This window comes from Camelus dromedarius, chromosome 9, assembly GCF_036321535.1.
Source record: "Camelus dromedarius isolate mCamDro1 chromosome 9, mCamDro1.pat, whole genome shotgun sequence".
In the NCBI taxonomy this organism is placed as follows: Eukaryota; Metazoa; Chordata; class Mammalia; order Artiodactyla; family Camelidae; genus Camelus; species Camelus dromedarius.
The window spans coordinates 17,025,259-17,048,109 of NC_087444.1; the positions used below are offsets into that span (position 1 = coordinate 17,025,259).

Sequence of the window (22,851 nt, forward strand, 5' to 3'; positions counted from 1 at the left end):
AGACATTCAGTTTGAGTACAGTGGATGGTAGGTTTTTGGAATGATAGTAGCAAAGCAGTTGTCAGGAGTGCACCCTACTACTCTGGGGCATCACCAGGTAATTGGGGGAGGAGGAAAAAAGGTAAAATTTGCATTTACATTCCTAATTTTTTCCTCTACTTTGCATAAGCAATTTCTAAGACAAAACATTTTCCCATTTTCCTCCTCCCTGTAGCTTTGGTTCCCACTGGCTGAATTTCCTGTTGCTAAAGCCTGTTTTTCTTGGCTTTAGTTGGTTGTTGGCCTGGGAAAAGGTACAGGAGTAGCCCTGCTGGAGCATGACCTGGGTTCTGGACATTCTTCACACTAGGTTAGACTGAGTGTGTGGCCTCCCACAGGGAATTACTTTGAAGAACACCACCACGCTGAATATATGTGGAACTCCGGTATATTTGTTTAAAAAACTGTGTTTTTTGTTTTGTTTTGTAACTTTTATCAGCTTTGCCCCATCTCAGTATGTGTGTTTTGTAATTCTGGAAGACAAACAGATGCAGAGGCTTGTTTTACGTTTGTTGTTGTTGTAGCCCCACCCCCTTTAGTTTGTCTCAATAGTCTGTCTTCTGAAGCACGCCGGTCTCTTACTTCTCTTCCTGGTACTGATGATGCTGTAGCTATTAACCATTTATTGCCTAACATAACTGTCTCTTGCTCTCAAGAAACTATTATTTTGATGACTAGAGCAACCCTTAGCTAGATGCTAGTAACAATTAAAGAGCAATACAGACTGGAGCGCAATTAAGTGCCCAAATATGTGGCTCAAGGGTAGGGATCACCAGCCTTTCCATATAAAGAAGCCCGTGTGGCAGAGAAAAATAACGACTGTTCGTCCTGGCGGAACCCGTTGTCCCTCCCTCCCACACGTACACACCTTTATCAGAGAAACTTGGTTCTTCCCCCCAAACTTCTTGGCTCCTTTGCCTCCCTCCCAGCTTTTGAAAGTCCGAGAAGGGAAAATGGGGGAGGGGGGTGTGCCGCTCGCTTGCGTACTGGTCTGTGTCCCAGGAGCTCTGGGGGAGGTGCTGGATGAGCTGCCACAGTCCAGCTGCAGCCGACCCAGGTCCCAGCCCCTGCCATTTGCTCGCCTGCTTTTCAAAAAGTGCCGAGGCCTTGGGGGGTGGGAATGGGAGTAGCCCAAGCTGAGGCTAGGAAGTCCTCCTAGGCAGTTCAGGGGGCCCCAGGATATAGCCACGTTCGGATTCTGGCTGGAAGCCAAGGGAGGGAGCTTGGGGTAAGGGGAGGGCCCTGAGGGAGGGGTCAGACTCCTTAGGAAAGAGTTAATGGGAAGAGGGGGAGGGGATAGGGCGAAGAGACCGAAGGGAAGGCTCAGGTAGGAAAAGAACAGAGGAGAGAAGCCTGGTGCGAAGGAGGGGTCCTACAGGATCAGGGGTCAGAGTTAGGGGGCTTCCCCTTTGCTGCACCCTCACCCTAGGGCCGCCAACTTCCTGCCGCGGCGGCGACTTTCAGTTTCATTTCCACGGACCCTCCTGCCTGGGCCGCAGCCGCCGCCGCGATGCCCAGTAAGTTCAGCTGCCGGCAGCTCCGGGAGACGGGCCAGTGCTTCGAGAATTTCCTGGCCGTTCGAGGACTGGACATGGAGACAGATCGCGAGAGGCTGAGGACCATTTATAACCAGGACTTCAAAACCAGGTACGGGCCGGCCCACTCCCCGGCCCCGAATCGCGGGCCCAGCTTGCCGCCACAACCCCCGCGTCGGGGCCACCCTTCCCGCCCCGGGGCGCGGAGGAACGCAGCTCCCCAAGTGGCTCCGGCCGGTCCCGGGGCGGCGCAGCACCCCCTCCCGCTCCGTGCCCACGCCCCGCCCGCGCCACCAGCGCCGCCCGGAGCCCGCCCGCTGTGCCAGGGCCGGGCCCCTGCGCCGAGTCCCAGCGAAGAGCCTCCCGGGCAGCCAGCCCCCCCGACCCCCTGGGACCCGGCGGGGGAGCGGGGTGCTGCGCCCATGCTCCACCTGCGGGGCTGCGGGTGGGGGACATTCGGTGTGGGGGAGGGGAGCCTCCGGAGGGGGCCCGGGCTTCGCGGGAACGCGGGGAGGGAGCTGCCTGCCGGTGGCGGCCAGCCCTGGCGCGAGCTTTACGTGGACCTCCGTCCCCTCCTCGAGGGGCTGCATCTTCGGGGGTTCACCATCCCAGAGAGCTGAAGAGACCCACTGTAGGAGGGGGAGTTTCAGGATGCTCGGGGAATAAGAAAAGGGCACAAACTGCGTACGCACCAACCCCCCATTAGCACCTGTGGCTTCTCCATGGAGACCCGGGCCGGGGCCAGTCTCCTGGAGGCCCCTTCTCATGCTGTGGCTAAAGGCTGTTTGGTCCCCCTTGCCTGTTACCATCCAAGTGAAAATCAAAGAGACTTCTCTGTGTCAAACCACAGAATTGTGGTTCAAAAACGCCTCTATCAACAGGCTGCAGTCTTGGGCCGAAAACCAAGAAACAATTCAACAGTGATTTTTTTATATTTGTAAAGATTTATGCAAAAAATACGGGATGGTGGGAATTTAGGCTTAATAACAGACCTTTGAAAAAGACCTTGGGTTTTAGCAGACCAAAAGGCAGGTATGGCTGCTAAAAGAGCTAAAGAAGTGTTTGTGTTAATAGAAGTTGGGGCGGGGGCAGGGAGCGGGGAAGATAAGTGATTCTCCATATTGATCAGATCGTATCTGGATTATTGTTTTAAATAGCAAGTGTCACGTTTTAAGAGGGACATTAATAGGCTTGAGCAGCATCTGAAGTAGGGGCGAAGATGATGACCTGTTTTATGCCCCCACACTGTGCTGGGCAGGCACTATGTGGGAATATAAAGACAAAATACACAATCCCAAAGGAGCAAGAGAGGCTATGATACGCATACAGTATACTGTAATAAATGGTAAAATAAAATAAGGATTATAATAGAGATAATAAGAAAAATGCTGGAGGAGAGTAAAGAAAGAACAATTACCATGGAGTCACATGATCAACACTTCACATTCACCTGTGTCCAAAAAAAAGCACAACGTGGCTCTGAACACCAGTTGACTATTTCTTTTGGCTCTGTTAAAGAGATTGCTATTCTGATACTTGTTAAAATGGTGAGGAAGACTTTATTCGAGACTATTTCAGTAGGGATATTGCTATGAGAGAGGTCTAGCTCACCTCTAAAAACAGCAAAAGACAGCTTGGAACTTATAGCCAACAGGAGAGTAAGGAGGGTCAGTGGACGGAATACTAAGAGGAGACTAGGGACGGGGTTGGGAGCAAGGTTGAAGCCTAATGGAGAAGAGGGTTCCGAGAGCCTGACTAAAGTTTAGTCAAGGAGAGTTTTTGTCAGCTCTAAATCAAAGTTCCACAATATGTCCCAATACTGGGGAAAAACAGGTTATGTCAGATTTCATACAGAAAACCACATTTACTGTACATTATGGATGAACTTAAGGAACTTCAAAAGTAATTTTTTTATGTACTTTTTTTTTAGGCAAGTAAGATACTAACTTCTCTGTAATTATTATGGACTTTGGTGGAGAAGGTGGCATTGACCTTGGCCTTGGCCTTGAAGGCTAGATATAGTTTTAGTACTTGGAAGAGGAGGAAAGGCTTCTGTGTTGATTCTTTTGTGAGGCCCAGTCAAAGAAATGGAGAAATGTTTGCTTTGAAAAGAGAAAAATTGGAGAGGACAACATAGTTATCCCTGAGTATTTTAAAAACTGTTCTGGTGAAGAGGGTTGTACTTCGGTGTCACTCCAGAAGGCAGAACTGGGTTCACTCAACATAAGCCCATCTCCTTCCACCAGGTGTAGGAGATTTCTATTCCGATTAGAGGGAACTTTCTTATGCATCCTTTAAACTCGCACTGGAATGCTGTGACCTCAACCCTCATCCAACCAATGGAAATTATTGCTCCTTCTTCTGGGCTCTCATTGCTCATTCTTCACACCTTGGTTATAGCCAGATGACACCCTGCCTTGTTTTAGAGCTAGGATGTGACTGTCTCCCCACCAGAATTTAGAGCCTCTGAAGGCAGGGACAAGGTTTTTATCATGTTGGCACCTTCCCTCCATCCTCAGCATAGAGCCTATGTAGTAGGTGTTCAACAAATGCTTCCAGAATCTAGTTGAATTAGTAAGTAGAGTTGATCTGCAAGAGAATAAACTGGAGGAGGTATAGCAAGTCACCCTGAGTCAGGAATTCTGAGGCGCTTCCTCCACTGGGAGGGGTAGGTCCCTTCCAACTAGGTTATTTTATGATGTTATGAAGTGCCCCGCTCCCAGCTCTTACCTTTTCCCATCTCTCGTTATTCATCAGCAAGTGTATTTTCTCTACTAAGTGCCTGTGCCTCGCTTCCTGTTTCTTAAGGATGTGGCCTTGTAGGGAGTGGCAGATGTGTAGACAAACATGTCACACAACACTGCAGGTGCCAGTGTAGTGCGTGGGTAGCTGGGATGCAAATTCTGACGCTACCACTTCCTAGTTGTGTTTGATTTTGAACCGGTATCTAAATTTCCTTAACTGCTGAGTGTATGAATTACTGCATTTCTCCCAGGGTTGTGTGAGGCCAAAAGAAGCTATTGGAGATAAAGTGTTTCCACTGAGTAGCAGAGTACACAGCCTTTGGAAGTGGTCACTATCACTGGAAGTGGTCACTATCGTTGACAGTGCTGGTTAGGAGTCTGTTGTATGGCGTAAGTACTGGTGCCATGAAAAGTTTCTGAGAGAAGATGATTCTTCCTTGGGCAGGAGACTCATTCTTTCATTCAACAAATATTGGCTGAATGCCTAGTATGAGCAAAGCAAAACTGTGAGTTGCTGTAGATAACGCAGAAGGAACCTAACTGTCTAAGGAAGAAAGAGGCAATTAAAAAATACTTACTTAATCACTGTTGTGTGATAAGTGCTCGTAAGAAAAAGCCCAGGATGCTTGAGAGCATATAACTTGGAGACCTCACCTAGTCCAGGAACCAGAGGCTTCTGGGAGAAAGTGATGTTTGAGCAGAATCTCGAGTGATAAATGGAGTTAGCAGAATTAAGGCAAAGGGAGGACATTCTAAACAGAGGGAGTAGCACCTTCAAAGACTTGGGGTGAACTCGTGATAACAGGGCACATGAGGCCAGAGGGAGGCAGGGGCTGGATAGGGTAGGACTTGTGGGCTGTGAGGAGGTGTTGTGGGGTTTTGTTTGTTTTGTTTTGTTTTTTAATCTTAACAGAAACAGGAAAGCACAAAATGTTTCAAAGTAGGATACTGAAAGAATCAGGGTTTTTAGAAAGATCACTCTGGACCTCTACCCACAGTAAAAAAAAATACATTTTACTTCAGGGCCTGGTATGCACAGCTTTTGTAGAACAGTATGAGTCCTTGAAACAATATGTAGCCTCACTCCCTGCCCTCTGATATTTTTTATTCTATTTTACTTCAGTTTTATAAAAATTCTGGTCTTGAGAAATGTAACCCACAGTATGTAAAACATGAAACTAGATGTCCCTTTAAGATCTCTTCCAAATCTGGTTCTGTGTTCTGAAATAACATTCCTCTTGCTAGTAGGCTTTCCTGAACTGGGTCTAAAAAAATTAGTCATCTTTCATGCAACAAAAAACAGGGGCCAAGGTTAGGGCATTACAGACCAGGATGTCCAATGGCTATAGAAAAGTCTGGAGGGGAGTGCAGTGGTCTAATAGCTGGAAATGGCTAAGATGGAAATGCCATTTAGAATGAATGTGGGGTGAGGACCTGTGCCTCAGTTTCTTCTTCTCCAAAATGGGATGATGGAGGGGAGAGTATAGCTCAGTGGTAGAGCGTGTGTCTAGCAAGCACAAGATCCTGGGTTCAATCCCTAGTACCTCCATTAAAAATAAGTAAATAAATAAAAACCCAATCGCCTCCTCCCCAAAATAAAATAATAAATTTAAAAATATAAAAAAATAAGATAAAGTAGGATGATAATAGTAGCTACCTCAAAAGGATTGTTGTGAGGATTAAATGAAAAATGCATGTAGCTACTTAGAACAGCACATAGTAAGTGCTCAATAAATGTTTTCTGTTGATGATTAACATTATCCTTGTTAATTGCAGAGTATCCAAGTGTGCCATATTAAAGGGTGAGACTTAATTCTGTAGGCTGTGGAGTCATAAATAAATTGGAGATGTGATATGAGTTGTGTTTGTTGATAACTCCTGTCGACTTTAGGGGATGGACCAGGAGAGGGGTGTGAAGTCAGAAAAGGGAGGAACAGTTCATAGGGCTTGGAAAAATAAGATCCTCAAGCAGTTTACAGAAGAAATATAAATGGCTAAGAAACAGAAGGAAAGATACTTGACTATGTAAGTGATCATGGAAATGCAAATTTAAACAAGATACCATTTTTTGCTTATCAGATTGTCAAATATTTAAAGGATTGAAGATTTCTGATATTGGGGTCTGAGGAATGAGTTTTCTCAAATTCTTATCAGTGAGAATGTAAGTTTTTACATCTTGTTTAGAGGACAGTTTGGCAGAACTTATTAAAGTAAAGGTTCATTCTCTTTAACCCAGAGGGATCGTTGTTGTAGTATTTGAAACAGCCCAAAATTGTAGGCAGCTTAACAGTCTATCACTGAACAAATAGTTAAACACGCCACAGTGCGTTCGTACCATGCTGTCCTTTGCAGCCACTGAGAAGAGTGAAGTGATTTGGTGAAATGTTATCGTGGAAGGATGTCCACGGTGATGAAAGGAGTCTGTTGCAGAATAGTATGTGTAGCACATACAAAAATATGTATGCTTAAAAAAAATAATTTTTTAAATGCGTAGAAAAGGGTCTAGAAGAATATACATCAGTTAAGCAGGTAGTTGAGAGCGAGGGAGTGGGAGCCTTTAATGTTTTGTTAGTTTTAAATGTCCTGTTGTAAGTGTTTTTTAAAACTTTCGGTGATCACTCTTTCTTTTATCTCTTTATGCACACATACTGTCATCCCTTGATATCCAAGGGGCATTGGTTCTAGAACCTCCTCCTACCCCACCCCCACAGATACCAGAAACAGGATGTGCTAGTCTCTTTAAGTAAAATAGCATGCCATTTGCATATAACCTACACACTTCACTTTAAATCACCTCTAGGTTGCTTGTCATACCAAATACAATGTAAATGCTATGTAAATAGTTGCTGGTGTGCAGCAAATTCAAGTTTTGCTTTTTGCAACTTCCTGTAAGTTTTTTTTTTTTTCCCTAGATGTTGTGGGTCTCTGGTTGGTTGAATCCACAGAGACGGCAGGACAACTCTAGTTACATCACACCTGTGTAAGTTTACCCCCACGGGATCACGATGATACATCCCTGTTATTGTGGGCCCCTCCCGTGTCAGCATCCCACCTCCATTTCCACGTTCTGCCCCACACTCAGGTAGCTCGTGTTACCCCATCGGTCGGGGTATTTTGGGGGTTATTTTATTTTTAAAAGATTGTGTTATACACATTTTCCATATCCTGATATTCTTACTTATTAATATGTCCTGGAAATGACTCCTAATTGTCTGGTAGATACTTCTAACACATTGCGGGGTCTTGTCTAACATTTTATGATGACAAATTTCAAACATAAAGAAAAGTTGAAAAAATTTTACAGTGAACACCCATATACCCCTCACCTGGGTTTCTTAATTAGTATTTTACACAAGCCTGCCCATTGATCCATCTAGCCATCTTAATTTTTGATGCATTTCAAAATAAGTTACAGACATCAGTACAATTCACCCTTAGACACTTCAGCATGATTATTATTAACTATGAGTTCAAAATGTGTTTACATTTTTTAAAATTTTATTTATTTATTTTTAATGGAGGTACTGGGAAGTTGAACCCAGGACCTTGTGCATGCTAAGTGAACACCTTACCACTGAGCTATACTCTGCCCCTGTATAATTTTTTTAAAGTAAAATTTATTAAAATGAAATGAACAAATTTCATGCGTACCATTCTATGTGTTTTAACAAATCTGTATACCTGTGTGCAACCTGCCATCAAGATATAGAACACGACATGACCCCAGAAAGTCCTTCTCCTGCCCTATTTAGTCCTTACCATCCAGAGGCAACCACTGCTCTGATTTTTTTTTCTTTTGAGATAGTACCTGTTCTAAAACTTTATTTGGTGGAGACAGGTTATAGGTACTCTTTTGTGTAAGGCATATTTTCACCCATGTTGTGAATCATCTTTTTCTTAATTCAGCATCAGTATACTTTTTTTTATCAATGTCAGTAGTTTCTTTTTATCATTTTGAGTAGTGTTTCTTGTATAAATACAAATCACAGTTTTTTAAATCCATTCTTTGGTTCACAGACATTGTTTTCAGTTGGGGGCTATTTTGAATAAACCTGCTATGCACATTTGTGCACAAGTCATTTTGTGGAAGTATATTTTCATTTATCTTGGGAATATACCCTTAAGGGTGGAATTGCAGAATCACAGGGTAGATAATGTTTACTTTTTTTTTCGTAAGTCTTGGGCAAGTTGTTTAACCTCTTTTTTGGTGGTGGCAGCAAAGTCTTCCAGACTGGTCTTCTGGTGTGACCTTGCCTGGGGCATCCAAGTTTGGACAATATATATAACCCGACACTTAACATTCCAGGCCATTGCACAGCAGTGCTGTGTGTTAGCCAGGGGTTCAATGTTGGCATTGTTGTCCGTTTGCTCTATAAAATTACAGTCTGGAATGATTTGATCATTCTCTCACCCGTTCTCCCAGCAAGTACTTAATGAATAATTACCCATGCTAGGTCTACAGTAGGTGTTATGGTTGCATTACTTTTTAACAATTTTTTGTTTCATGCATAATATAGTAATATATTCTTTAAATTAAAAGTCAGAACATTGCGTTATATGTTTAGTTTTACAAGAAACTGTCAGACCTTTTCCCAAAGTGATTGTACCATTTTCTGTTCCAACCAACAACGCACAAGCCTTCTGGTGGTTTTATTTCCTTGTTAACATTTGGTGTTGTCAACCTTTTAAATTTTAGCCATTTGAGTGGGTGTGATGCATCCTTCTTGGTGGTGGTATAATATTCAAGTCTGGGTGTTCACAACTTATTCAGCCACCTCCCTATTGATGAGCCTAGTTTTGTTTCTAATTCTTGGCCGCTGTGAATGACTACAGTCGACATCCTTGCACATATGTTCTTATACCTTGGCACTTTTCTTTTCCATGGGATACATTCCCAGGAATGGGATTCCTGAGTTAAAGGGTACCTGTATTTCAAATGTGAGGAGATGTTGCCAGATTGTTTTCCCAAAGGCTGAGTAATATTTCACCTTTCTACCAGCAACATATGAACCTTTCCTTTTCCATATATACATAATTGCTATGACTATTTTCCCTTTTTGTCAGTCTAATAGAAATAAAATATCTCATTTTTCCTTTAATTTTCATTTCTTTACTCTTGGAGCATCTTTTCATACTTCTTTGGTCATCAGAGTTTGTTCTTTAAGTTGAATATTCAGTTTTTCTGTTGTTCATCTCTTTTCCCTAGAAATCTGGATGACTAGATGTACAGTACAAGAATCGGTGCTTTTTTGAACAAGTATGTACTAAGTTTGTGATTTAAAAAATATATGTGTGTGTGTGTGTGTATGCTATATATATAGTGTATATATATGTGTGTATATATGTATGTGTGTGTATCTATATATATGGCTGTCAGCTTAGACCAGGGGTAGGTGGATTTGGGTAGTGATAATAGACATGGGTAATCATTTGAGAGATACTCAGGTGGTAGAACGTGTAGTAGAATTTGCAAAACTTGCAAAGTTGAGTTCCTTCTGCCCATGTGTCCATGCAGAAGCTTCCAGAAATAGAAGTTTTCACCTTAAAATTGTGATTTGGGGCTTCTCTTAAAAGCCAGAAGGTCTGGTCATCTTGGGCCTGCATTCCCTACTGGCAGCATTTGCCTGGAGATGAGTAGCAGTCCCTCCCTTTCAGGTGGGGCTTGCACTTCTGGGTGTGTTCAGTCCCCTCAGGACCCTGTTTCCTCCCCAGCACTGAGCTGAGTGCTCTGGGGCATTTCAGAGGACCTGCACTTTTGTTTTCTTATAATAGATTATCGTATATTAGCGTAAGAAGGAGTACACACGTGAGTGAAGAATGGGACTGTACAGGTGCCAGAGGGGCTACAGGTATCAAAGATACTCGGCGTCTGTCAGCATTTGAGTGTGTGCAGGACCCACGGAACTTAGTGACTCGCTGACCGGGGGTCCTGGTGAAAGTGACTGATGACTCCCTGACTTCAGTCCCTTTGCCTGAACCCCTCAGCAGCGTTTGAGCCTGATACCTGATTTTGAGACTACCTCCTGATTCTCCTCCCTCTCTTGGGGGTTCTTGCTGTTTTCTCTTCCTCCTTGGGTTGTCGTGGCCTCAGCTGTTCTCAGACTACTCACACTCCCTGGGGAGATCCCAGACACTTCCATGGTTATAACCACGACCTGACACCTTCCTAAGATTAGGCTCTGCTTTGACCTTGGTCTGAGTTCTCAGCTTCTGATTCATGGAACTATCTGCCTCTGGACCAGGGGAATCTCAAACCGAATATGTCCAAGTCCAAACGTCGTGGCCAGTCCCTCCGACCTCCTCCTCCTGCTGTCTTTACTTCTTATCTCAGGAATAATCCCCAGGCCAAGCCACTGTTTGGGTATTATTCTGGACTCCTCCCCCTTCCCAGCCTCATTCCCCTTCCTGTCAAAATCCTGATTCTGCTAATTTTACATTCTAAATATCAGATCTGGCCCCTCTTCTCTCCTTACCATTGCCTTGTTCAAGCCCGTGTCATCTTTTAATTGGACTCCTGCAATGGCCTTCTTCTAACTGGTCTCCCTGCCTACAGTCTTGCTTCCAGCAAATCCATCCTCCAGTCCTGATGCCTGAGTGATCTGAAATGCAAATATGATCTTGCCACTCCCCTGCTTAAAACCCACCAACCGGGGTGGTTCTGTAACCAGTGTAGCCTCTGGTGCGGGCTGAAAGTAAGTTGTTACTACTACTACCACCACTACTACTATTAGTACTACTATTGCTACTAATAGGATACTAATAATAGTAGCTAACATTTTCTGAGCATTTTCTGTTATGTTTTCAAATGATTTAATATCTTTTTAAGGCAAATCAGAGTCAATTCAAAGTTTTCTGAATAGTATCACTCATTTGTTTGGGGTGAGGGAGAGGGGCAGAGTTACAGGTGGGGGCACCAGGGAAATGTCCAGTCTGTAACTATAAATGATCTTGTTATATGCTAGTGAGTGACCATGTTGGTAGAACTTTAATAGGTAAATAGGGATTACTATGGTTCTTAAGAACTAGGCTTTGCTTTCATTCCCTACAAAGCATGGAGGGAGGGTGGTCAGCTGTCCAGATCTTGAATGTGTCCATGAAGTGTGTCACACGCGGGGATGTCCTCTGGCTCCTGGATGCCAGTAAAGGAGGAGAGCTGCTGGCCTTCATGGTCAAGTGTAGGCTTCATGGCGTGGCATGCAAAAACTACACAGACCTGGTGCCTCTGCTGCCTCCTGCCACTCCGTTCCTTGCACTCTTCCCTCTAGTACAACCAGACCGTATGTGACACTAATCATAGCATGCCTTACTGAGATCTTATGTGCCAAGCACTGGGCTAAGTGGACACTGCAGTGTCTGTCCCTCATGTTACCCTCATGACAACCCCGGGAGGTAAGTCTGCCCATTATCCCCATTTTTTAGAGGAGCAAAGTGAGACTCTGCAAGATGGAGTAACCCGAGGTGACCCAGGTAGTGGCAGAGTGGGCGGTCCCCTCAGCCCCTCTGCACTTGTTCTTGGCAGACCCCCTGCACCTCGGCTCACACTCTGCACTCCCTCCTACGCCTGGATGACACCCATTCATCCTTTAGGACTGAATCCCGCCGCTGTTTCCTGGGGAAGCCTCCGGGGCTGGGCTCAGTGCCCCTCCTCTGCTGAGCCCCCAGCAATGAGCATGCTGGAATTCTTGTGTCCGTCTGTGCTCCTCAAGGCGGGTCTGGGTCTCTTGCCTCTGAACCCCCGGCTCCTAGCGCAGGGTCTGGCACATAACAGGTCTCTGTAAGCGTTTGTTGAGTTGACTAAACTGAATTCCAGGTGCTGAACCTTGAGGTTATTGTCCTTCTGACCAGTTTTCCCTGTCTTCACCTTCTCTAGGCACAAAGCCAAGCTATTTGATCTCTGGAGAAGGATCATTTCCCTTCCTGCTTGGGTTCCACCTGCACCCTATGACTTCGGGGGGAAACTGCTGTCTGATCAGCCACCTTGCCCACACACCTGGACACCTGTACTCTCTCTGCCCCTCTCTCACTCCTCACCAGCGGGCTGGAACCGGGATCCACCCCCTGAATCAGCTTATTCCGCTTAGCTCTTTCCGCTGCGTTTTTGTATCTTTTCTGTCCCAAATAGTTCACCCTGCCCCGATCTTCATTTTTTTTTTTCTCTCTTAGTCCTCCAAATCAACAGCCCACGATTGGGCTTGTCTCCTCAGAAGTGCACCGTCCACCACCTGCTGTTTAAAACCATTATATTTTGTTTTGGGAAGTTCCACTGCCTTCCCTTAAAACATTAGAAATTCCTCCGGTCTCCAGCCTGAGTCTCTGTCCCCGAGCCCTGGCCTGTTCGGCTGCTGGCCGGCGTGTCCCGCACAGAGCGGCCCTCCGACGCCCTCCCCAGTTGTGCTGCCCCGCTGCCCCTCACTTCCCAGTCTCCTCTGCTTCCGGCAGCTTTGGGACCCCCGCCCCTGGCTTCTCCTCCATGCTGTATGGAATGAAGATCGCAAGTCTGGCCTACGTCACCAAAACTCGGGTCAGATTCTTCAGACTCGACCGCTGGGCCGACGTGTGGTTCCCAGAAAAGAGGAAAGTGAAGCTGGGGTCAGATATCAGCAAACACCACAAGTCACTGCTGGCTGAGATCTTTTATGACAGGTGTGGATGTGTGTGAGGGGGGTGGGCAGAGAGGGGCCAGGGCGTAGGAAAAGCTGTCTGGCTGAGGATAGAGTGGGTTGCCTCAGCTTGGGGTAAGGCCCCCTCCTTCAAGGAGTGGGGGAAGGGCCGGGAAGGAGCTAATTGGTCTGGGGGAGGGGGTGGGTTTCCTGCGCAGCACAGCTGGCACCTGGCCAGCCTCCCCAGCCATAACTTTCCCGAGGGCAGGGCGACCCCCGGTCCAGGCCCCTCCCGCCCCAGCCCCGCCCTTGACTCCCACTCTCCCCAGGGCTGAGTATCTTCACGGGAAGCATGGGGTGGACGTGGAAGTCCAGGGGCCCCATGAAGCCCGCGATGGGCAGCTCCTTATCCGCCTGGATTTGAACCGTAAGGAGGTGCTGACCCTGAAGCTTCGGAATGGAGGAACCCAGCCTGTCACCCTCACCCACCTCTTCCCACTCTGCCGGACCCCCCAGTTTGCCTTCTACAATGGAGACCAGGAGCTGCCCTGCCCCCTGGGCCCCGGTGAGTGGGTTTCCAAAGGAAAGAAGAGCCTCAGGCGGACAGGGGCCTGCCCTAGGAAGGGCTGGTGCTTCGGGAACTACTGTTGCTGGCCCGTGGGCTCCTGCCCTGGGATGGGGCTATCTGAGGGGATGTCCAGGGTTGCGATGCTGGTGGTAGGATCCCTCCCTAACCCCAACTCACTCAGCTGTTCTCCCCAGGTGAATGCTATGAGCTCCATGTCCACTGTAAGACCAGCTTTGTGGGCTACTTCCCAGCCACGGTGCTCTGGGAGCTGCTGGGACCCGGGGAGCCAGGTTCAGAAGGAGCTGGCACTTTCTACATTGCTCGCTTCTTGGCTGCCGTCGCCCACAGTCCCCTGGCAGCACAGCTGAAACCCACGACTCCCTTCAAGCGGACCCAGATCACTAGAAACCCTGTAGTGACCAGCCGGATAGAGGAAGGAGAGAGACCCGACCGGTAACTTCCTCTCCCTCCAACCCAGTCCAGGCTGCGAGTGTTCTGACACCGTTCTGGGAAGAACGTAGAGCTGGCAGCCAGAGCCCCCTTTCCTAATTATGAATTCTTAACTCCTCTGCGCCTGAGACCTTTTCTGCCTAGGAAAAAAGTTGCAGATAGGAGGACAGTGTGAAAAAATCTCAAGTATTTTCAACTGTATGATGGATCATCAGGCAACCCAGGGCGGACATGTCTTTTTCTGTTTTTTTTTTTAACAGCTTTATTGAGACAATTCGTATACCATACAGTTCACTTGTTCACAGAGTACAGATCACTGATTTTTAGTTTATTCACAGTTATGTGCAGCATCACCGCAATCTGTTTTAAAACATTTCATCACCCCAAAAAGGAACCCATACCCTTTAGTTATCACCCCTTTTGCTCTCCATTCCCTCCCAGCCGTAGGCAACCACTCACCTGCTTTCTGCAGATTTCCCTATTCCGGACATTTCACATGCATAGAATCATATATGTGTAGACATCTCTTTTTGACATGGCTAGATGTTCACAAATACTGAGCTATAAAAGCAAACTATAAGACCATTGTGCTCTTTTTGTTAAAAATATGTGTGTATCATACAAATTGACAAAGAAAAAAAGCCTAGAAGGTTACATACCAAAAAGTTTACATTGGTTATCCCTGGAGAGTGAGACTGTTATTTATTTACTCATTTATTTATTAGCTATTTTCTGATTTTTTTCTCTAGTGGACATGCATTACTTATATACATATTCTATATGTATATATGCATTATATTTATATATATATGTATGTGTATATATATATATATGCTTTTTTTTTTAAATGCTTCCAAGTGTCATGTTTTCCAAAAAATGAGAATGGTGAAACCTTGGCATAAGCAGCCTCACGAGACAGAGTCCTGCCTCCTTGGGCAAAGGCCGCTGACCTCCTTCAGCAATTGTATTGAAACAGGGCTTTGCACAGTCTCCTGGGAGGGGCCGTCTCTGAAGGTGAGGGATCTCCATGTTTGTGATAGCTTTTCTTCCCCCACTCCTGCAGTGCTAAGAGCTATGACCTGGAGTTAAGTATGGCACTGGGGACGTACTACCCACCCCCCCGCCTCCGGCAGCTGCTCCCCATCCTTCTTCGGGGAACAAGTATCTTCACTGCCCCAAAGGAGATTGCTGAGATCAAGTAAGTACCACCCCCCTGCACCGTTCATGCTGCTTGATATTTCTTCTTCACTGGCTTCTTCCCATCCCCATGCCTCTGTCCTAGCCTCTCGTGCTCCATTCATTCATCCCTTTACTGAGCATTCGACCTGTGCCAGGCACCATTCAGGGTGAATTAATCACATGAGGGCCGGGTCATCCTAGTGGGGACAGTGAGCATGTATCATTTTATCATTTCTTGGAGTCATGAGTGCCATGAAGAATTAACTAAAGCTCAAGCTGGGTGAGGGGTGGGTTGTGCTGTTTTGCAGAGGGCAGCTAGTCCTGAACTCTTTGAGAAGGTGATATGTGAGCAAAGAGTGACATTTGAAAGAGGTGAGGGTGTGAGTCATAGGAGGATCTTGGGGAGAGGACTTTCCCAGGCCCCAGGATCCACAGTACAAATGTGAGTCAGGTCTGAGGTAGAGGTCAGGGGCTCCCTTCTTGGAGGCCTCTGACCCCCATCTGCTTCTCTGTCCTTCTAGTCTTTCCTGATTCCTGATGTCTTCATAGTCCCAGAGCTGCAGGTGGGAGAGGGTGGATGCTCCTGGGCATGGGGTTGCCTGACCGGTCCTGTTCCTGTCCCCTCCCACCCTCCTCCATCACTGCCAGGGCCCAGCTGGAGACAACCCTGAAGTGGAGGAATTACGAGGTTAAGCTGCGGCTGCTGCTGCACCTGGAGGAGCTGCAGATGGAGCATGATATCCGGCACTATGATCTGGAGTCGGTGCCCATGACCTGGGACCCTGTAGACCAGAACCCCGGGCTGCTCACGCTGGAGGTCGGGGCTCAGATGAAACGGGGAGGAAGGGCTCGAGTCAGCCCACCCACAGGCTGTGGGCAGAATACTGCTCCTACAACAGAGCAGAGCAAAAGGATGGTGAAGCAAAAGGATGTCAAGCTCAGAGGGCTTGACAAGGAGCAGAGTGGGCATCTGGGCCCAAAGGAGGTATCAGAGCAGGGCAGTGGGGAGGACCTGGGTTTTGGCCCAGATTTTTGTTACCATTGGTCATGAGACCTTGGGCAAGTCCCTTACTCTTGACCTTAGTTCCCTCACCTGAAAAGCACTGAGCTGTACCAGATAATTCTAACAGCCCTTTCCGGCTCTCAGATGTTCAATATGTTCACATAAGCCCAGAATTAATTATACATGCGAGTTGATTCCTGCACATGTGTACTGAGGAAGGCACCCAGTGAGAAGGGACGGCAGGTGAGGATGATCAAGGAAAGATTCCTGCAGGAACTGAGTTTTGAACAAGATTTTAAAGAGTGGGAACTGAGCTGGCCAAGAGTGCAACCAAATGGGCTGGAAAGCTGGTCCTGAAATTGTGCCTTGGAGAGTCCCCAGGACTCCTGGTCTCAGTATGTCTGAGCAGTTTGGGCAGACTTGTCCCATCCCCATTTCTTGACTCTTGCCCTGTCTGGTGGAAGAAGAAAGAGGCAAAGCTCCCTGAACCTGGGGTCTAGGGTAGAGCCTCAGACCTTGTCCCTCAAGGGGGTCTGGAGAGCCTAGGGCAGGCCCTCCACTGGCCATCTCCAGGATAGGAGCTTGCTGGTTTTCGTGCTCCATAGGTTCCCGGGGTGGCTGAGAGCCGCCCCTCCGTGCTGCGGGGTGACCACCTGTTTGCCCTGTTGTCCTCCGAGACACATCATGAGGATCCCGTCACCTACAAGGGCTTTGTGCACAAGGTGGAACTGGACCGTGTGAAGCTGAGCTTTTCCACGAGGTGGGTGTGGGGGAGCCCTGAGCTGCAGAAAGATGTCCCAGAGGCTAGGAAGGAGGAGGGTGTTTCTCCCCAAAGTGAGTGGAACCCCAGGGACAGGGCAGGGGGACCCTGAGATGCCTCAGCAGCTTCCTTTCCTGGAGGATTGCACAGAGGTCTGGGAAAGGAAGTAGTGGAGATGGGGCAGATGGAGAGACTCCCGCCTTTTATTACCCACTCCCCTAGCTGAATTCTTTCTCCTCTCTCTCCCCTAAAGCCTCCTGAGCCGCTTTGTGGATGGGCTGACCTTCAAGGTGAACTTCACCTTCAACCGCCAGCCCCTGCGAGTGCAGCACCGCGCCCTGGAGCTGACAGGGCGCTGGCTGCTGTGGCCCATGCTCTTCCCTGTGGCCGCCCGAGGGGTCCCGCTGCTGCCCTCAGATGTGAAGCTCAAGTGAGACTGTGGGCAGGGGGCTCTGGGGCCCCTTGGAGTGTGGGCTTAGGGACGGGGTCACGGAGGCCTCTGGGATGCTGGATGACATCGTGTTCCCCACCCCTCTGTCAGGCTGTATGACCGGAGTCTGGAGTCAAACCCCGAGCAGCTGCAGGCCATGAAGCACATTGTTATGGGCACCACCCGTCCTGCCCCCTACATCATCTTTGGGCCTCCGGGCACTGGCAAGACTGTCACCTTAGTGGAAGCCATCAAGCAGGTGGGGCCTGAGCGTAGACCTGGGGTCTGCACTCCCACCTCCCACCCCCGCTCCGGGACCAAGCAATCGTCCCCAGGTTTTGGTTCCCTCTAGCTCCCTGAGTGCTCGCTCCTGAGCTGGCATCAAGGGCCAGTGTGGCTGTTGAGTACAGTTGTACAGGTTGGGTTCTGCATGACTCTTGGAGTCACCATTTATGTCTCAGTTTATATATTTACTGCAGTGGTTTATATATTTACTGCAGCGGTTTTCCAGCATTAAAGTGCTGTGTGGACTAGTAGGGGGCTCAGCATCAGCCTTTTGAGTCACTCCCTCTCTCAGCTACGGGAGGCAAGTGCTACGCTGCACCAGCCTGAGTCACAACCACGTTTCTCCCTCCTCTCCTCCTGGAGACCAGAAGCTGCTTCCCACATCTGCTTATCCTCACCCCAGGTGGTGAAGCACTTGCCCAAAGCCCACATCCTGGCCTGCGCACCGTCCAACTCAGGGGCGGACCTCCTCTGCCAGCGGCTCCGGGTCCACCTGCCCAGCTCCATCTACCGCCTCCTGGCCCCCAGCAGGGACATCCGCATGGTGCCTGAGGACATCAAGGTACCTGGGAAAGGCGGAGGGCCAAGGGATGGCAGGTGCTGCCCTGGGTGGGCACTGGGGCCAGAAAACTAGGAGACCTGGATTCTATACTCACTGTGTGGCCTTCGGTGGGTCAGGACTCCTCTCTGGGCTCCAGTTTCCCTGTGTGTAGATTGAGAGTGATAAATACAGTTGCCTGTGGGGGGCCCAGAGCCAGAGTGAGGGTGACAGTCGGGGTGGAGCCAAGCTGACTCCTCCTCTCCCTGCACAACCCTCAGCCCTGCTGTAACTGGGATGCAAAGAAGGGGGATTACGTGTTTCCCTCCAAGAAGAAGCTGCAGGAATATCGTGTCTTAATTACCACTCTCATCACTGCCAGCAGGTGGGGAGTGTGTATGTGCACGTCTCTTAATTGTGTGTTAAACAAAAAAGTAGCAGCCTGGGGCGACGGGGCAGAATGGTGCCTGGGGCGTGGTGGGAGGGGCCGGCTTGGGAGAGCATTCAGGTTTGGTAGTTGGGTGCCTGGGTCTGACCCCTGCCTGGCCTGACACCTCCCAGGTTGGTCTCGGCCCAGTTTCCCATTGATCACTTCACACACATCTTCATCGATGAGGCTGGCCACTCCATGGAGCCAGAGAGCCTGGTGGCCATAGCAGGTGAGGAGGCGTTCAGCGGGAGCTGCGGGCGTGCCATCCCACATAGGGTCGGGGAAGCCCCACCACATACCTCTCTCCCCACGCTACCCGCCTCCCAGGGCTGATGGAAGTCAAGGAAGCAGATAATCCAGGAGGGCAGCTGGTGCTGGCAGGAGACCCTCGGCAACTGGGGCCAGTGCTGCGTTGCCCACTGACCCAGAAGTATGGGCTGGGGTACTCACTGCTGGAGCGGCTGCTCACCTACAATGCCCTGTACAAGAAGGGTCCCGAGGGCTTTAACCCCCAGTTCATAACCAAGCTGCTTCGCAACTACAGGTACCCGCACCTTCTGCGCCATCCCATTCGATCACACCCTCTGCGAGCCCCCCTGGAGGCTCCATCCCAGCATCCCGTAGCTCAGAGGCTTTGTGATGCAAAAAGATCATAGACTGGAAGGTGGAGGAGGTCTCCTCTCGTCCCATCACTGCTGCTTGTTGACTGTGTGACTTAGCGAGTGGCCTCACTCTAGAGCGGTTTGTCTAACTGTACATCAGGGGATGGTCGGTAGCTCCCAGACACTAGGATGTGTCTGATGTGAATCCCAGGTGAAGTTTCCAGGCAATCCAAAGAGAAATAAGAAAAATAGGGACAGTGTATTTCACACTCAGGTGAGCAACATTCGTCATGCTCAGATGAGTTCCTGTGTCTTTAGTTCCTTAGATGAATCCACTAAGAGTTCAGTAAATGTTAGCTGCTGTGTTAGTACTCTGTATATGCTCAGATTTCACACATTATCTTGTCAAATACTGGCAGTAGTAGGTGATACTTGCTTTTGTATTGTTCTTCCTTGGCAACTTTGAAACTTGAGAAAGGGCCCCTAATTTCTTGGTGTTTTAAGTTTGACTGGTCTATGAAATCTGTGGATTGGGTACTCTCGGGCGACATATTTGGTTCTGCTTTCTGTGGTTAAGAGTGCCTAGTGGCAAAAATTGTAGTTGAATGAGTCTGCTGTCCAGTGGGCAGGAGGTCAGTGTGTGTGAGCCCAGGCGGGTGGAGTGGGGGTCCCTGAGGACGGGGCAGAAGCAGTCTGGCCCCTGGTGTTGCTCTTCTTCTTCCTGCCTCCCAGGTCTCACCCCACCATCCTGGACATTCCTAACCGGCTCTATTATGAAGGGGAGCTGCAGGCCTGTGCGGATGTTGTGGACCGAGAGCGCTTCTGCCGTTGGGAGGGTCTCCCTCGACAGGTGAGGCTGAACAGGGCAGGCGTTCAGGTACTCACCCCTGTACCCCAACTTCCTTCTTCCTGAAGCTACTGGGTAGCAGGAGGTTCTGAGTGAAAACTTGAGCCTCTTCCTTTGTCACCTTGGCCTGGGATCCCACACTAACTGGAATGATTTGGGAGTGGGAGGGAAGGGAGGCAGGGAGGTCCAGCTGAGGGTTTCCCCTGACCCCATGTCCAGGGCTTTCCCATCATCTTTCACGGCGTGATGGGCAAGGATGAGCGTGAGGGCAACAGCCCATCCTTCTTCAACCCCGAAGAGGCTGCCACTGTGACTTCCTACCTGAAGCAGCTCCTGGCCCCCTCCTCCAAGAAGGGCAAAGCCCGTCTGAGCCCCCGAAGCGTGGGCGTCATCTCCCCATACCGGAAGCAGGTCAGGCCCTCAGTTCCCATCGTGGGCAGGACCCCCCCCAGATGGTACCTCCGTAGCCAGACTGCTAGGCAGAGGGTCCAGTGCAGGCCTCTGCTGGCCCCATATCTCAGAAGAGCTCAGAGGTCAGCTGCACCTCCCTCTTTGACCCCCAGCTCCCTGGCCCCTGCCTGGCTCCCTCTTGCACTGGGGTAATGGCATGAGAGAAAGGCACCTGTCCCCATCTTCCAGGTGGAAAAAATCCGTTACTGCATCACCAAACTTGACAAGGAGCTTCGGGGACTGGATGACATCAAGGACTTGAAGGTGATCCTCACCACTCTTTCACACTCCCTCTCTGACTTCTGTACCCCTCACCTCCCCACTTCCAGATACCCTGCCCTGCTGCTCCAGGCCAACCCAGGTCTCCACCCTCCCTGCCTCACATGACTTTGGGCTTTCCCCAAGCCTATTACTCCTGGAGATCTCAACTTGTAGGTCTGGGATGGGGCCAGAAAGCGTGCGTGCTCAGCAAGCACCACGGGATCCTTATGATCAGGCTGGTTAAGGTCTGTGTCCTAAGGAGAAAGTCCAAACTCCCCTGCCTGGCTGACCTGTCATGTGACATGTCCCCACTCACCTCTCCCACCCTCTGAGTCATTCAGCAGCAGATTCTCAGATAAGAATCACCTGGAGAGCTTTTAGTACTGCCAGGGCTCCACCCAGCCAATTAACACGGCTGTCTGGGGGCAGAGCCAGGGCATGGGTGTTTATTATGGCTCCTCAGGTGATCTAGCTTGCAGCCAGGGCTGAAAACCGGTGCTTTAAGAGTTAGAGGGCTCTCCCGTGGAAATTGATTCAGGAGGTCTGGGCCTAAGGTTGCATATTTTTAACAAGTATTGAGTGACTATCTTCAGGAGACCTGGAAAAACACTACTGAGTTATAGTGCTCTTCGCAATCTTGTTTTCTTTGCTTAGAACCCTTTCTAGCCCCTACCACTTTAACTGGATTCACCCTTCAGGTTTCAGCTTCCACGGCACCCTCCTGTCCTCTTTCCTGCCCGGCAGGACACTGGCTCACTCCACTGTGACAGTTGCCCTCAGGCTCACTGAGGCCAGGGCGGTCCCCCGGTCCCCTGCTGAGCGCCCTGGCCTCCGGCCCTGCCTCCCTCCCCTCTAGGTGGGCTCCGTGGAAGAGTTCCAAGGCCAGGAGCGCAGCGTCATCCTCATCTCCACCGTGCGGAGCAGCCAGAGCTTTGTGCAGCTGGATCTGGACTTTAACCTGGGTTTCCTTAAGAACCCCAAGGTTTGAGGGCTGGTGGGGAGCAGGAACTCCTCCTTCCTGAGGGCTCTTCCCTCCTATGACCCCACCACCTCTTCCTCCCAGAGGTTCAATGTGGCTGTGACCCGGGCCAAGGCTCTGCTCATCGTGGTGGGCAACCCACTCCTCCTGGGCCACGACCCCGACTGGAAAGCGTGAGCATCCCACTCTCAGTCCCTCCTGGGGGCCTCGGACAGCTGTATCTTTATGAAGCACCTCCCTGGGGTTTAGCTAATCTTCCAATCTGTTTATCTTAACAAACAATATCCCCAATTTGCCAAGGTTAAGCAACTTGCCCAAGGCACACAGGCTGACGTGCAGGACTGAGGCTGGGCCTCCAGTCCCTGCTCGTGCTCAGCCAGCCCCATGCAGCTGAGCTTGTGATAAATGTCCCTGTGCCCCACAGATTCCTGGAGTTCTGTAAAGAAAACGGGGGGTACACTGGGTGCCCCTTCCCTGCCAAACTGGACCTGCAGCAGGGACAGAACTTACTCCAAGGTCTAAGCAAACTCAGCCCCTCTACCTCAGGTATGGCTGGGCCAGGGGGGGCCAGGATGGGGGACAGTACTGGGGAGGAGCTAAGTTACTGAGACAAAGCTCACCTCCTTTCTTTCTAGGGCCCCACTGTCACGACCACCTTCCCCAGGAGCGGGAGGGTGAAGGGGGCCTGTCCCTGCAAGTGGAGCCAGAGTGGAGGAATGAGCTCTGAGGACACAGCAGATGGCCTTCTCACACCACCCAAGCCTTAACCACACACCTGACCCCAACCCTGAACCAGACCCCAGCTTGAACCGGACCCCAGCTGAGCCTCCCCTCCCAAGGGACAGGAAGGCTGGTGAGGGAGTTTATATCCCCAGCCATTCCACCCTCTCCCCTGCTGGGGAAGAATGACACATCAAGCTGCTAACAATTGGGGGAAGGTGGATAAAGAAAAACTGAAAATATCTTGTTCTATGCAAGAGCCTCCTGTCTCCTTAGCCTGGCCCCAGCTTCCTGAACTCCCAAGATGACCCCACAGGGGAGGGTGGGACTGTCCCACCCTGCCCAGGGACATACCCCTCTCCTGGCTAGAAAGGAACCCAACACCCCCTCCCCTCCCCACATCCAGGGGAGGAAACCCAGTGGGAGGTGGC

General features: G+C 49.5%; 1 protein-coding gene across 5 annotated transcripts; it reads left to right on the plus strand.

Annotated features, from left to right (window-relative positions):
- Positions 1 to 1,340: 1,340 nt before the first annotated feature.
- MOV10 (Mov10 RNA helicase) lies at positions 1,341 to 22,662 on the plus strand. Of its 5 annotated transcripts, none has more exons than XM_031457831.2 (21): positions 1,547 to 1,686; positions 10,872 to 11,010; positions 12,758 to 12,961; positions 13,248 to 13,483; positions 13,681 to 13,939; positions 15,000 to 15,134; positions 15,764 to 15,932; positions 16,724 to 16,878; positions 17,132 to 17,308; positions 17,420 to 17,567; positions 17,997 to 18,155; positions 18,413 to 18,516; positions 18,693 to 18,790; positions 18,889 to 19,105; positions 19,896 to 20,013; positions 20,230 to 20,421; positions 20,650 to 20,724; positions 21,578 to 21,703; positions 21,785 to 21,873; positions 22,125 to 22,246; positions 22,336 to 22,662. In XM_031457831.2, the coding sequence occupies exons 3-21, from the start codon at positions 12,789 to 12,791 to the stop codon at positions 22,425 to 22,427; spliced, it is 2,844 nt and encodes a 947-aa protein (XP_031313691.1). In that variant the 5' UTR covers positions 1,547 to 1,686; positions 10,872 to 11,010; positions 12,758 to 12,788; the 3' UTR covers positions 22,428 to 22,662. The 5 variants fall into 5 exon arrangements, 4 of the variants coding, with proteins under 4 accessions (XP_010993595.2, XP_031313691.1, XP_010993593.1 ...); XM_010995291.3 differs by lacking the exon at positions 10,872 to 11,010 and adding an exon at positions 9,525 to 9,575 and having other exon boundaries at positions 1,558 to 1,686; XM_064488830.1 differs by lacking the exon at positions 1,547 to 1,686 and adding an exon at positions 9,525 to 9,575.
- The last annotated feature ends 189 nt before the right edge of the window (positions 22,663 to 22,851 follow it).

Bases quoted from the DNA above. Each gene is read 5' to 3' on its own strand.
- MOV10 (XM_010995293.3), top strand. From the start codon at position 1,550: ATGCCCAGTAAGTTCAGCTGCCGGCAGCTCCGGGAGACGGGCCAGTGC. The intron at 12,962-13,247 runs GTGTGGATGTGT...CACTCTCCCCAG, and splicing joins GCTGAGATCTTTTATGACAG to GGCTGAGTATCTTCACGGGA. The intron at 13,940-14,999 runs GTAACTTCCTCT...CCACTCCTGCAG, and splicing joins GAAGGAGAGAGACCCGACCG to TGCTAAGAGCTATGACCTGG.